General features: G+C 44.7%; 1 protein-coding gene across 1 annotated transcript; it reads left to right on the top strand.

The window, feature by feature from the left end:
- The first annotated feature begins 7,777 nt into the window (after positions 1-7,777).
- Positions 7,778-14,049, top strand: LOC117738570 (double-strand-break repair protein rad21 homolog A-like). The gene is made up of 13 exons (XM_034544448.1): positions 7,778-7,921; positions 8,496-8,625; positions 8,994-9,093; positions 9,751-9,857; positions 10,334-10,543; positions 11,012-11,146; positions 11,306-11,434; positions 11,757-11,980; positions 12,078-12,234; positions 12,596-12,741; positions 12,917-13,066; positions 13,502-13,579; positions 13,858-14,049. Exons 1-13 carry the CDS (start codon positions 7,778-7,780, stop codon positions 14,047-14,049), a joined length of 1,902 nt encoding a protein of 633 aa, XP_034400339.1.

The following is a 14,049-nucleotide window of genomic DNA, read 5'->3' on the forward strand; positions in this document are numbered from 1 at the left end:
TTTTTATGTCCACGCTGGCTTAAAACTCGAATTTCAAAGTTAATTATTGACCATGGAAACAGCCGTAGACCAAACATAGCACCTCAAAGTTAATGAAGTAGCTGTTCTGGACTTCTGGACTCACACCAAGAAGGATTTGGTCCATTGTGTGAAAGATCCAACGTCTCTGTCTGCTGTTCACAATGCGATTCAAGTGTGATAAGCAGTCTTAGAGATAACCTCTATCCATTCCCTCTAATCAAATCCCAAGGTTCTGTGTCCATGTTTTCCTTTCGAGAAAGACAATTTTGTGAGAGCAAGAAAGATGTCATGTGTTTTGTTATCCACATAGAAACCTCCTGGTTTAGACATTTTGGTCCGGGTAGTTTGCAGTGCAACAGAAAAAAAGGGCACAGGCAGATGCAGACACACCACACACACACAGTCCCAAGCACATTATTTGAAAAGGGCTGGTGAAGAAAAAACAAGAAAAGAAAGTTCACATTTCTTCTTCTCTCGTTCCTCGACAAAGGCGGTAGAACCAGCATCTTTCAGTCGGAGCCCAGTCTCCAACCTGGCGCTGTAATTAACGGAGAAAAGAAATGCAGATCGGCCCAGAAGGTTTTTTTGTTTGGGACATTCCTCACTCCTTAGGACAAACTTGGACCTTGAAGTCGGTGGAATTCTGAATATCTTATTCTACAATGCCGGCAATTAGACAGCCTCTCATAAAAAAAAAGGGAAGAAAGAGACTGGCAGAAGGAGCTATTTGCATTTGAAAGAAGGCAACGCTTGAATGAAATGGCCGTGGTGTCACACTGAGCATTAACCCGCTCAGCTTGATTAGGAAAAGCCAGAAATTGTGAAGTTCCTTTAGAGGTTCTTAAGTGATATATATATTTGGGCATGCTTGTTTTCCTCACTTTCCAGCAATCAATATATCTAAACGCTATAAAAGAAGAAAAAAACTAAACATGTTGTTGTTCTCTCATTATGTGTAGATGGAGATGCGTTCCCAGGACCAAGCTCTGATCCGCCAGCTGATGGAGCTGCACTCCGGCATCCAGGAGCTCAAGCAGGAGTTGTCTGAGGAGGAGGAAGAGGAAGAAACAGAAGAGGAGGGGGAGGAGGCGGAAGAGGAGGGCAGCTACTGGGACTCTGAGAGCGAACGAGGAAGCGGCAGCGTGTACTCCGGCTCAGGGGAGGTGGGCTTTTCCATTTCCTGCCTGAAGACGACTCCGGCCTTTTACACGAGGGTTTTGTCGAAGAGGGCGTTCAGCCGGAGGAGCTCTGTGCCATGACAATTCTGACTGTTAGAAGGAATTCAACTCTCTCCTCAACTTCCTCATATCCTCTAAGACAGTCAACAAAGACAAGGTGGAGCAAGATAAATATTTGCAGTTTCCCACCACGAACTAAACTAACTAAAGTATGACAGTGTAAAGTAAATATAATATATAAACGTGGAACAATTTTAAAAAAAATGCAATTATACACCTAAAAAGTAGTGAATAACCGTGTAACCTGCTGAGAGCGATGCATCCAGCACTTAATTTTATGAGCAGGTAGTCGAGAGTGGGATTAATCAAGAAAGTTAAATAGAGTTTTTCCAAAATGTCCAGCACAATGTCCAAAATTTTCCACATAATCTGTGTGACAGAAGATATTATAAATCCTGTATATTGTTGTCTTTGGTGAGTACTGTCTGTGTCAACATGCGAGGGAAACCTGTCCTCTCTATGTGGACAAACAGTAGCTGGTGACACAGATCAGAGCTTATTTTTCGATACAAATGTTGAGTTTTTGAATCTGTGGGTTTACATGTATTGATTTTACGTGTGTGTGTGCTGGAAGCTCACTGACCTTTTCCCGAATCTAACTGCATGCAGAATCAGACAGCCTGGAGTCGGACAATGTGCCATGTATTCGTGAATATCTCTTTGAGAAAGTATTAATAGGATATAGCTACGTTAGTACAGCGAACCAAATTGTAAATCCATGTTTAAAAAGACAACTGTGTTGAGATTATGTATGGAAAGTATTTATGAACTGAATAAACTAGAATTGTTTGAGAGTTTAACGACCTTACCTGATCTTATAGCTGTGTTCCCAACAGGTACTGTACCGTGTGCCGTGCAGTATGCCAGTACAATAAATATATGAAATCACTCATGGTGCAAACTTTATTTTTCAAATCACATAATGTGTCAAATTGGGACAAAAGTGTTTGTTTTTTATTTTGACATTCATAATGCCTTGTTTCCTGACCTAAAGTCACAAAACATGTACAAACAGGTTTCTTTAGTACATATTTGCCAAAGTGCAAAACATCTAAACATCACAGAACAAAAAAACACATCTTCTTCTTTTCCCTCAGATTACTTTACGTGCACTTGCCTATTTCACATTTTATCACAATTATCACAAACAAATGCTTTTGATCTTTGCGGTTCAGTTGCATTGCAGCCATTTCCTTGCCTGCCATTGGTTCCTGGGGCATTTTTCCACCTCCAGTCACTCTGAAGTCTTCTCTGGGGAAGGGTCTCTCTGCTGGGGCCAGTTACTGCTGATCATCCCCTTCTACTTCCACACCGCCGAAACTCTCCCTCCTCAGTCTTTGGATCTCCGTGTTGAGCCCCAGTAGCGTCTGAGCCAGCTGGAGGTCCTGTGAGCGCATCTCCAGCTGCATGACAACAACGAAAAGAACTGAATCAGCATGTTTGAAGCTATACATTTCGATGCAGGGACACACGGGTGCTGGCCCTTTTCACTTGTCTCTACATTCAGGATCTGACACCATCTGGACATGACACCTGCCACAAATCAGCACAATATGTCAAATCTGTCGGTCAACTCACCAGTTCGGACCTCAGCCAGGTTATCGCCCCGTCTATCTGCGCCCTCCGCAGCTCTTCGTTGGCTTGGTAACTCCTGCCGATGCTGACTGGTCTGACAGTGGAGCCAGAGTCCTGAGGGTTTTCTCTGGACTCTCCGGTCGCCCTGAAGGCATGGATCAGTTTGTTTTTGATGTTCTCCAGAACCATGGTGGACAAAGCATCCTCGCTGTGACTGTCTCGGTCCATGCTGGGAGTGTGTGAATGTGAATGTGCAGGTGCGTGTGCCCTTCTCACGTGTTGCCTCCACACTTTCTCATAAAACTCTGGGAAAATCTTGCACTCCACTCAATCTCCTCCTCCCCAGGACTGGTCTTTCTCCTTTTCCTATGCGAACAGGGCTCCGCAGCACAGGTCCATGTGCTTCTGTTCAGCAGCTGCAATCATCCCTTTTGCCTGCCTGGTGTTGAACTGGCTTGTTTTGTCATTGTTACTATGGAGAAGCTGCCCTGCGCCTGCATGCCCCATTCCTCCTCCTCCTTTCGGTAACCCTAATAAGAATGGTTGAAGAGCTCGGACAAAGACTATTGTTGCCTCCAAAAAGAACTGAAAAGAGCCCCCCCCCCCCCCTCCTAACCACCACCACACCCTCCCCCTCTTTCACCCCCCTTTTCTCAAATGTTCTCAGTCTTTCCCGCCCCATACAATTCTAGTGTGAGAAATGTGTTGTGAGTGAGCTCTCATTTGGACAAAGTGCCCATGTGTAAACCTGTGTGTGTGTGTGTGTGTACGTGTGTGTGCGCCTGTACACACAAAATCATTCAAACCCCCGGTGGACTTTTTCAGTTCTTCTCTCTAAATGAGACCTGCTTGTCAGCTTAGGAGACAGACAGGTTGGACGAGGTATGGAGACACAGCCTCAGTGTTAGCCGATTCAGAGGCACAAAGGCCATCCGACGGTGAAATATAACCAGGCCCTTTGTGCCCGAAGTTAAGTCCGTTCCCTGTGGGGTTTATGGGATGGGTTTTGGCAACTGTGAGCAGTTTTCCCCCCTCAAACCTCTGTGCAGAGATGAGACAGGGTTCTAGTGTATATTCCTCCCTGACTTATGGGCCTGGCTGTGAAGAATGAGTGGGCACATTTGGAGGGGACATCACACACAGTCAATGGCCCCCATCCCCTCAAGGCAATTCTTCACTGTGAGGTATTGTTTTGCTCTTTTAAAGTGCTATGTCATAGGAAACAAAGTGGTGTGTGTGTGTGTGTGTGTGTGTGTGTGTGTGTGTGTGTGAGAGAGAAAGAGAGAGTTGAGACCGTGTGATGTCCACCCTATCAAAAAGCTCTCAGCTCCACACACTGAGCATGAAATAAATGGCTCCGATTTGAAATTGTGTCATAGAGTAATCCGTAAAGATGGCGAGAGAGAGACAGAGGAGCGCACTTGTCAGAGCCCGTGCGACCTGAGCTATGGCTCCATTTGCGCGGAGGTCTGTGGAGCGTGAGAAGAGGTTGGAGGGATTGGGCCGTCTGTCTTGAAGGTCAAGGAAGCAGGGGGCGACAGGTGACAACTATGACGGGGACAAACAAGCCGCCAGACACCGCATTACACTTTATTATGGTGAGAGCTCTCCGGCGCTGGCGTGTGCGTAGAGATAGCTCTGGCTATGGGAGACAAAGGCAATGTGTTTTTATTTATTTAAGTGAATGCAACACACAGAAGTCGCAGGGAGTTGTTCGGGGGGCCTGGACACTGGTGCGCTCATGTCTGGTAGAGAAAACATTATTAAGTGCCCTCCAGGGGGCCCCTTCAGTGGAGAAAACGCGATGCACCGCCATACACCGTGGGCTGCCTTCTCCGTTTTACACCTGCCATTTCCTAATTCAGTGTCAATGGGGTCATGTGTGTGTTGTCTTAATGTCGCGTTACCTTTCAGCCAACTTTGCTGCCTCCTGGTGGCGCTCTCCCCAATGTGCAGAGTTTCACAGGAACAGTCTTGGCAATGATTTTACTTTTTTTTTTAATGTAACATTTGTTTGTTTGTGTGTATTTCACACGTATGACATTTGGCACATGAATCGTGCCAACATTCATCCAATGGAGAGTATTTAATCTAGTAGCGTACGTCTGTTCACCGGGGGAGACAAAGATCAAGTTTGACATGCCCTCGAACCCGCGGGCCTTCTGTCGGAGGACACGCAGCGTGTGTCTCCTCTACTCTTTCCCAGGTTTCCTCCAGAAGCCTCGGGGACTGCCGCGCTCAGCTGACCCGGATCTGTCTCACATGAGCAAGCTACTGCTGTCCATGCTGAGCTGATGTCTGGTCGGGATGTGGCCGGATAAAGCAACTGTTTGTTCAAAGGCCAAACACAATATATGTGCAGGAGACTTTGAAGAAAAAACAGTTCGGCAAGATTTCAATTTGGAGGTACAATAAAGTGCGAGTAAAAGACAAAGCTGAAAACTACAATAAGAAAAGGTTCAAATCAAAGTGTTGGTTCCTTTGCGGATACATCAGCTTTTAAGATATGACACAATGTTGTGACAGAAATGGCTTACAATTCCCTCCAGCTCCAACATTAAAATGTATGTAATGTGACACCCTGAAAAGGATCATTCTGCATAACGAGTACTTCAACTTTAATTAGGCCGACTTGTCTGTACTAAAGTAGTAATAATTGGAAGGAGTTAGAGCTCAACACACTGATAAAGAAGATCCTGCTTTATCTACTTGAAGGCAATTGTTTTGCTTCAAGCGACTAGTCTTTTGTATAAGCTTTTTAATTGTTGTATTAGAAAATCATTTGTCCCACTTCACGATCACACTGGAATCGAGTAAATATAACAAAGTTGTAGTTAGTTGTGTGAGTGGACCTCAGACGATTGGCTGTGATTATGTAAACACATCTCGTGAGGGAAAGAAATGCATAATTCCTTGTGCGTAAATAAAGTGCAGATTGACTTCGAACTATAGATATTTTCACGTAAATATACAAACCTATTTTATTGAAAATGTCAAAGATTTATACTGTATATGCTACACATTTACTTCTACTCAGATGGTTTTTTTTCAATATTGCTATATTTCTGTATCAGGGAAGGAGCTGAAAGTCAAGAGTGTAAAAAGCACATTTACTTCAGTAAGTGCCTCAACATTGTACTTTTAAGTATAACAATTTTCTTCTACTCTAAAACAATTCAGTGTTAAACGTGGCACTTTATACTTTACCACATGTATTTAACTTCTCTGAGAACAACATTAATAAGAGAGCTCAGAAAGCATAATATATACATTAGACTTTAGCTGTGCCCATCTCTGAAGTGATGAGTAGCCTACTTTTACTTTTGGTACTCCAAGTATACTTTGATGTGAATACTTTTGTACTTTTACTAAAGTAAAAAGGTCTGAATACAACACGCCCTCCGCTGCTGAGGCTACAGAGGTAAAACAGACCACAGGTCTCTCTCTCTCTCGCTCTCTCCCTCCCTCTCTCTCTCTCTCTCTCTCTCTCTCATCAGCACCACTCTGCATCCTACTGAGGTTTTTAAGGGTCCAATCCATCCGTCCGAGGAGGGGACGCCATCTTGTTTGTTTTAGGAGGAGGAGGAGGAGGAGGAGGAGGAGGAGGAGGAGGAGGAAGAGGAGGAGGAGGAAGAGGAGAGGGAAGAAATCCACCACCACCCGCAGCAGCTGCAGCACCACGGCCGGCATCACGAGAGAAGCACGAAACGGCGAACGGGTGAGTCATAACGGTTCATGCGAGAGGTGATTTATATGCAGTGGGTCGGTGTCAACAACAACAACAACAACAAATAGAACACGGAAACACACACACACACACACGCGCAGGCACGCGCACGCACACACACACACACACACACACACAAACAGACACACTGGCTCCGCGGTGCTCGGCTTTTTGATTGACAGCGGCTAACGGCTAGCAGCCCGTCCGCATCATCACCTGTTGTGACCCACGCGGGGGGTGAGGGGGGGCGTCAACGCTCAATGCGGTTCAATGTAACTAACGTGTCGTCTCCTTTGCGTGACATTCACTGTTAATGAACATAAATACAACACGCTGCTGCTCTCTCTGTGTTTGGTGTTACCGTAGTTCCGGTGCTGCAGGTGAGCTGCCTTCTCGAGCTCACTGCTACCCGACAGCCGGATGCACCGTAAAACCACGCGCCCAGTCCAATGCAACTTGATAAGCATCAAAGGACGAAAACAAACAAACAAAAAAGGCACGCGATGATGCAGTGTGATAATGTTACAATGAGTATATAAAAAGCACAATGTTTATATATTCCTATTTATTCTTAGCAATTAAGTAACCCCCAAGACAATTGGATATAAAAAGAAAACAGAAAAGAACAAATATATATTTCATTCACAATTGTAACCCTCAAAAATAGCTTTAGAAACAATCCAACCAAATTGTGTGCTCATGGTAACATCCTTATTCATGATAATTTATAAAGGATTTATAGGTGGACCTCCACACAATAAGATGTGGAAGTATTACTCATCTCACTTGATTACTTAGTCTTTCAACGATTGTTTCTACTGGTAAGAAGGAACAACGTTAACTCCACTACATGCTGCCGGTAACCTTCGTCCATAATAATACATCAACTATAGCTAATAATACATCCGTGGGGCTACGCGGTCCTGATTGGGGGGCCTTTCCGTTCCAAGCGATGGTTTAGAAAAGTATCAATCAATCAACGTGCACCCTGCTATGAACTGCTGTCACTTCTCCTATTAAGCACGAAAACTCATTTCTGCAGCTTCAAGAGTCTGCTTGCAAACGCTTCAAGACCGCACAATGAATGTTTCCTTTCAACTGTCATCCTTTGTTTACCTATTCAGTGTTGGGATTTTCCAATCATGCAGTATTTGTGTTCCCCCTGCCCAGGCCTCCCCCTATCCCCTTTCCCTTGTGGTGAGAAGACGCCGGGACGATGTTTTATGCCCACTTTGTCCTCAGCAAACGTGGGCCGCTGGCCAAAATCTGGCTGGCGGCCCACTGGGACAAGAAGCTGACCAAGGCACACGTGTTTGAGTGCAACCTGGAGAGCAGCGTGGAGAGCATCATCTCACCCAAGGTAATTTCTGAGTCTTCACTATTGTCATGCCATGTGTTGATCTGTAACCAGTCCTCCTACACCTGAGAGGTTCATGTGTTTCTGGGACCTGATTGATGTTTCAAGCTAAACACTGAGAAATATGATTCAAAAAAATAAAATGATTTTGATTTTGATATTACATTTACAAAATTCATGTAGATTATTGTTGAACATTTACTGTAATAAGAATCATCTAACAACGTTGGATGTTATGTCCATCATGCTCTTTTAGGCTTTACGTGTAAATACATTTTTGTGCAGAGACATTTCATAGAATTCTGAATATAGATATTTAGAATTTTGTGCCTGTAAATTGGCAATGTTTTACACATTTTTTAGGGCCTTTGTAACTTGTGATCATTATGTTAAAAAAAACGTTTTACATAACCAGCTGCAGCCCTGGTATCATTATCAGAGAGTTGCAACATTTAACACATTGTAACACAGACACTAGTATGGGCAGCTTGGACTATTGAAACATAAAAAGCAGCAGATGTATTTTACAGTATCATCACAGATCATTAATGCATCTAATTTGTTATTATTTTTCCAGGTGAAAATGGCTTTGCGGACATCAGGGCATCTGCTGCTGGGGGTGGTGAGGATCTACCACAGGAAGGCCAAGTACCTGCTGGCAGATTGTAACGAGGCCTTCATCAAGATCAAGATGGCGTTTCGACCAGGTTGGAGACAGACTGCAGCTTAAAAATCAAATAAAACCATCAGCAGTATGAGAATGTTTACCTCTAGTGGTCCATATTACAGTGTCAGTCAGAGATTGAAGTCCCTTGAAAAAAAGAATAATATTTAATTCCTTTACCATCCCACTATATATGCAAAAGAAATGCCCCAACTGTATTCTGATGCATAGCTGAAATGAATAATGGTGTCCATCTCTTCTCAGTTTTCTTTACTTTTACACCGATCTTGAGACCTTTTTTTCAAAACTGCTGGCTTTCATATCCATATAATTGTACTAAGCCTGGTTCATCCCCTGCCACTCGAGTGATGTCACACGCTGTAACTCTCCTCCTTCGTCGTGCCATTCCAGGCGTGGTAGATCTTCCCGAGGAGAACCGAGAAGCAGCCTACAACGCCATCACGCTGCCTGAGGAGTTCCACGACTTTGACCAGCCACTACCAGACCTCGAGTGAGTCCTCTCGTCGGTCCACCGCTTCCAGAGAGAGCAGATCACAGGAGCTAAATTGAACCGTTGCAAACGCGGTGAAAAAAAAAAAAGTTCTAAGTTTTCTTTTATTTGATCAATTTGTATGTCTTTATCAGGTGGCCGACGAAACAGAGGTACAGGGTTCCCTTTCGTCCTGGAAAAACCTGGAACAAAATTGACCCATTTCCCATTATAATCTTTCAGAGCTCCCAAAAAACAGAAAACAGATTTTTATAAGAGATGATTTAATTAGTTTCAGCCATCGATTGGACACCTTTTAAATCACACTGCCTCTCAACCGACTGGATAAAGGGGCTGGTATATGAACTGCATGGCGGATGAAGGAAAACAGGTGGGCAGGGAAGGCCAGGTGATGGGAATGGTTGAAAGGGGTTACTGCAGTGGCTGGATGTGAGAGTCAGGTGACCGGGGGAGGTGGAAAAGTGTCTGGAGAGAGGTACAGAGAGGCAGGATGGGATAGCAGAGAGATAATGGTAATAGTATATTCTGACTGTAAAGTAACTGCTATTTTAGAAGCACATTTTATCTTTTTGCACTGACTGCAAACATATTACATTTAAAGACAAGCGCTGTAAACACATGACGAATGTTGAACTGACTGTGGTGTGTTTTCTGCAGTGATATTGACATTGCTCAGCAGTTCAACTTGAACCAAAGCAGAGTGGAGGAAATCACTATGAGGGAGGAGGTGGGCAACCTCAACCTGCTGCAGGACAATGACTTCGGTGGGCATCTTTTTCTTTAGTCACCTTTTTGAACACTTAAAAGGGACAGTGTGTAGCATTTAGGGGGATCTGTTGGCAGATGTGGAATATAATATGAATATGTGTGTTTTCTCCAGTGCGTAATCACCTAAGACTTAGTATTATCGTTGTCGGTTCCTTGGAATGAGACGCATATATCTATATAGGGAGCAGGTCCTCTTCACAGAGTCTGCTACGTTTCACCGCCACGTTTCTACCGTAGCCCAGAATGGACAAACCATGCGCTGGGGCACTGGCTCGAGATAAGGCCGCCATTCTCTTTACCCGCTAAGTTTCAGTTAGTTGCAATCTGCGACCCCACCGCTAGATGTCGCCCAATCTTACACGCCGCCCCTTCAATGTGCTCTACTTTGTTAGTTGACAGCGTGACTTCCTGCACTCACCCACTTTCCTTTCTACGCATACCGTGAAAAAATACACACATTTCTGTCGTGCAGCTGACTTTGGTATGGACGACCGGGAGCTGATGCGGGAGGAGAGTGCGTTCGCGGTGGACATGATGGGCGTGTCGGCTTCCAACCTGCTGCTGGAGGCTGATGGTGGCGCCAACGCGATGGCTGACAAGTCCAACCATCTGGAGTACGATGACCAGTACAAGGACGACTTCGGAGACAATCCCATGGAGAGCACTGAGGAAGGCATGCTTGGTAAGATGCTGTCAATATTATAGTGACACACTAATGTTAGTGTTCTGAACCAGTAGGTTTTGAAACTTAAGTCATGCTTAGCTGAGAGCATGCCAACACTTTTCATCTGATTTCAGTTTGACGACATCTGTAAGTGACAGATGTTTATCCACTTAAATTCTCACGGCTGACTTAAAACAGACAGTTTCTGTGTGAAGGTTGCTGTCACCACTTTTGTGTTTTATCAGATCCCTTTGGTTTGTTGCAGAGCGATTGTTATGTATTGGATGCTAGAAACGATTAGTAATGATTGTTTCATGGATCTTAAAATTAGCTTCTTTTTTTTAATGCCATGAATGATAGCCCCTTTTTGTCGACATGTATATTTTAAATGTTACCATTCATACGCACCGTCGATCGAAGCGGATTATCCGAACAATAGTAATATCAACATTAGTAATAATTGAATGATCTCACCTCTCTGTGAAGTGGACAAGCTGCTGAGCCACGAGGATGGAGACGGCATCTTTGACGACCCTCCTGCCGACCCTCCTGCCATCGCAGAGAGTGTGATGATGCCTCAGGACCACGGAGACGACGACGACGACTTTGATGCTCTCTCAGGTCAGTTCTCACACGTAACCTCTGCAGGGGACCCTTAAAAAGAAAAAAGCCATGTTGTTTTATGTTGCAATAACTCTGTTTTTTTTTTACAGTTGAGATTACAATACACTTACCGACATGTCATGATATGTCCTACATGGTGTGATCGTGTGTTGTCAGCGGGAGCCCCAGATAGTCCAGACTCAGGCCCAACAAAGACCCTACCAGCCATGGCAGACCAGGCCGAACAGACCACCCTGGTTCACAACGAGGAAGAAACCTTCGCTCTGGAGCCGATCGACATCACAGGTACTGCAGCCGGGTTTAAGAGACAACGTCAACATTTGTTGATCCCTGTAACTTTGTGCTTGAGTCAGAATTCTCGATTTATAGTTACGGGTCATTTTCAATTTCCCTTTCCATGAACAGGATCACATCGTGAACATCACGCGATCTGGTACTCCAATTACCAGATCGCGTTTGTGGCATAAGGATACAACAATCAGAGACTAGCAGCAGATAGAAAGAGCTAACATCATGACAATGATTCAATTGTTGTATTATACATACACACTACATATATATATATATATATATATATATTCATCTTAGTCTCCCTATGACTGTGCAGTGAAGGAGACCAAGGCGAAGCGTAAGAGGAAGCTGATTGTGGACAGCGTGAAGGAGTTGGACAGTAAAACCATCCGTGCACAGCTGTCTGATTACTCTGACATTGTCACCACCCTGGACCTGGCACCTCCCACCAAGAAGCTGATGATGTGGAAGGAGACGGGGGGAGTCGAGAAGCTTTTCTCTCTCCCCGCTCAGCCTCTCTGGAACAGCAGGCTGCTGAAGGTAAAGAACCCCTAATCTAATTGTACAACGTAGCATGAGAGTGAGAATGGAAACACCGTATCTTTCAGGTTATGCCATCTTTGCTTTCTCACGCCAGATGTTCACAAGGTGTCTGACACCACTGGTGCCAGACGAGCTTAGGAAGAGGAGGAAAGGTGGAGAGGCTGACAGTCTGGATGAGTTCCTCAAGGATCTGGAGAACCCGGAGGTGCCCAGAGAGGAAACAGCAGGACACCAGCAGGGAGACATCATGGGTATGAAAATGACTGTTTGTGTACATTTATGCTTGAGTGTGGTAGGTCATAACTCAAACTGTTGAATTTTGGTTGTTTATGGCTTGGAAAATTATTTTTGAGCTCGTATTTTTACTCCAATGGTAATCTTTGTGGCAGACTAGAGCAGTTTGCACACATTATTTTTAAAGGAGAGCTTTTGACTGATCTTGAGTAATTGATTTTCCCTTTAGAGAGGAAAATTGCTTTAAAAAAAAAAAAAGAGGATGTGTAATTGTGGATCCCTACAAATATTCTCAGTGACAATGAACAAAAAATATAATAATATTTTGTCCATGCAGAGTTTTTCTAACATACAGTGTGTCCCAATTTTCCCTTCCAGACCAGACCCTCATGGAAGAGGCCAGTGTTCTGCAGACTTCCGCTGTGGAAGGCAGCAGGACGACGCTGGACGAGTCAGTCATGCCCCCTCCGTCGCCCCAACGTGGCCTCAAACGCAAAGCCCAGGACACAGAACCCGCCCTGCCTGTGAGTACAGAGGTCCCCCTAGTAGTAGTGTCTGTATATATTGAAGCGCGAGACTTTTCCAAATCTGATATCACCTCATACTACTGTAGATGTCAGGACTATCCTCCCTTACCCTTTCCTCTAGATGGGAACTCTGGACCAGCAGCAGCAGCAGCAGCAGCAGCAGCAGCAGCAGCAGCAGCAGGGATCCATGAATGTGTCCCAGCAGCTGGAGGCATCCAGCGTGGATCTGCCCCCAGAGGAAACCATCAGCCAGATGATAGAGTTGGACCTGCTCGGAGACAAGGACAAGAAGAAGAACGACGGCGACGACTCTGATGACGAGGCGAGACACAAAAAGATTCACAAAAACTTCATATTGTGTGATTTGAAGGAAACAGAACGCTCACTATAAAATAGGTATCCTTAGTTACATTACATTACATGTCATTTAGCTGACGCTTTTATCCAAAGCGACTTACAATAAGTGCATTCAACCATGAATACAAACTCAGAACAACAAGAATCGTGAAAGTACAATTTCTTCAATAAAGTTAAACTACATCAGTAAGAGCCATTTAAGTGTGATTAAAGTGCTACTACGGCGCTACCTTCTTTATTCAAGGTATAGTCGAAAAATATGTGTTTTTAGTTTCCGGTGGAAGGTGTAGAGACTTTCTGCTGTCCTGATGTCAATGGGGAGCTCATTCCACCACTGAGGAGTAAACAGTCGTGACTTTGTTGAGTTAGTGTTTGTAATTGTGTTTTTTCCCTGCGCCAGGAGGAGGTGCAGGGAGACCAGGACCAGGAGGAGAGGCGATGGAACAAAAGGACCCAGCAGATGCTCCACGGCCTCCAGGTGTGTATTTGTACACAGCTAATTGAAAAAAATATGATGATATCTTGTTGCTACAACTTAGAGTGTATGTTTTCAACCACTTGTCAGAATGGTCTCTTTTTTAGTATTGACTAAATTGTTCTACATGTGGCTTGAAGAATCGGCAAAAACTGGTATTCAATAGCTTACTATCAGAGAGCAGCAGGGGCGGAACAATAATACAGTGGACTTAAAGATGTACCACAGCGCTGCTTGAATAACTTTCCCTCCCCGATTCCCTCCGTCTCCTCTTTCCACAGAGGGTGATGGCCAAAACAGGTGCCCAGTCGGTCGGCCTGCTGGATCTGTGCAGGAACAACAACAAGAAACAGGCGGCCGCTAAGTTCTACAGTTTCCTGGTTCTGAAGAAGCAGCAGGCGGTGGAGCTCGTCCAGGAGGAGCCTTACAGCGACATCGTAGCTACGCCCGGACCTCGCTTCCACATCATCTAG

The sequence above is a fragment of the Cyclopterus lumpus genome, chromosome 11 (assembly GCF_009769545.1).
Source record: "Cyclopterus lumpus isolate fCycLum1 chromosome 11, fCycLum1.pri, whole genome shotgun sequence".
Lineage (NCBI taxonomy): Eukaryota > Metazoa > Chordata > Actinopteri > Perciformes > Cyclopteridae > Cyclopterus > Cyclopterus lumpus.

What these genes read in the sequence shown, in the direction of transcription:
- LOC117738570 (XM_034544448.1), top strand. Translation starts at nt 7,778, where the DNA reads ATGTTTTATGCCCACTTTGTCCTCAGCAAACGTGGGCCGCTGGCCAAA. An exon ending in CCAGCAGGGAGACATCATGG is followed by an intron (nt 12,235 to 12,595) that starts GTATGAAAATGA and finishes TTTCCCTTCCAG; the next exon opens with ACCAGACCCTCATGGAAGAG. An exon ending in ACACAGAACCCGCCCTGCCT is followed by an intron (nt 12,742 to 12,916) that starts GTGAGTACAGAG and finishes CAGCAGCAGCAG; the next exon opens with CAGCAGCAGGGATCCATGAA.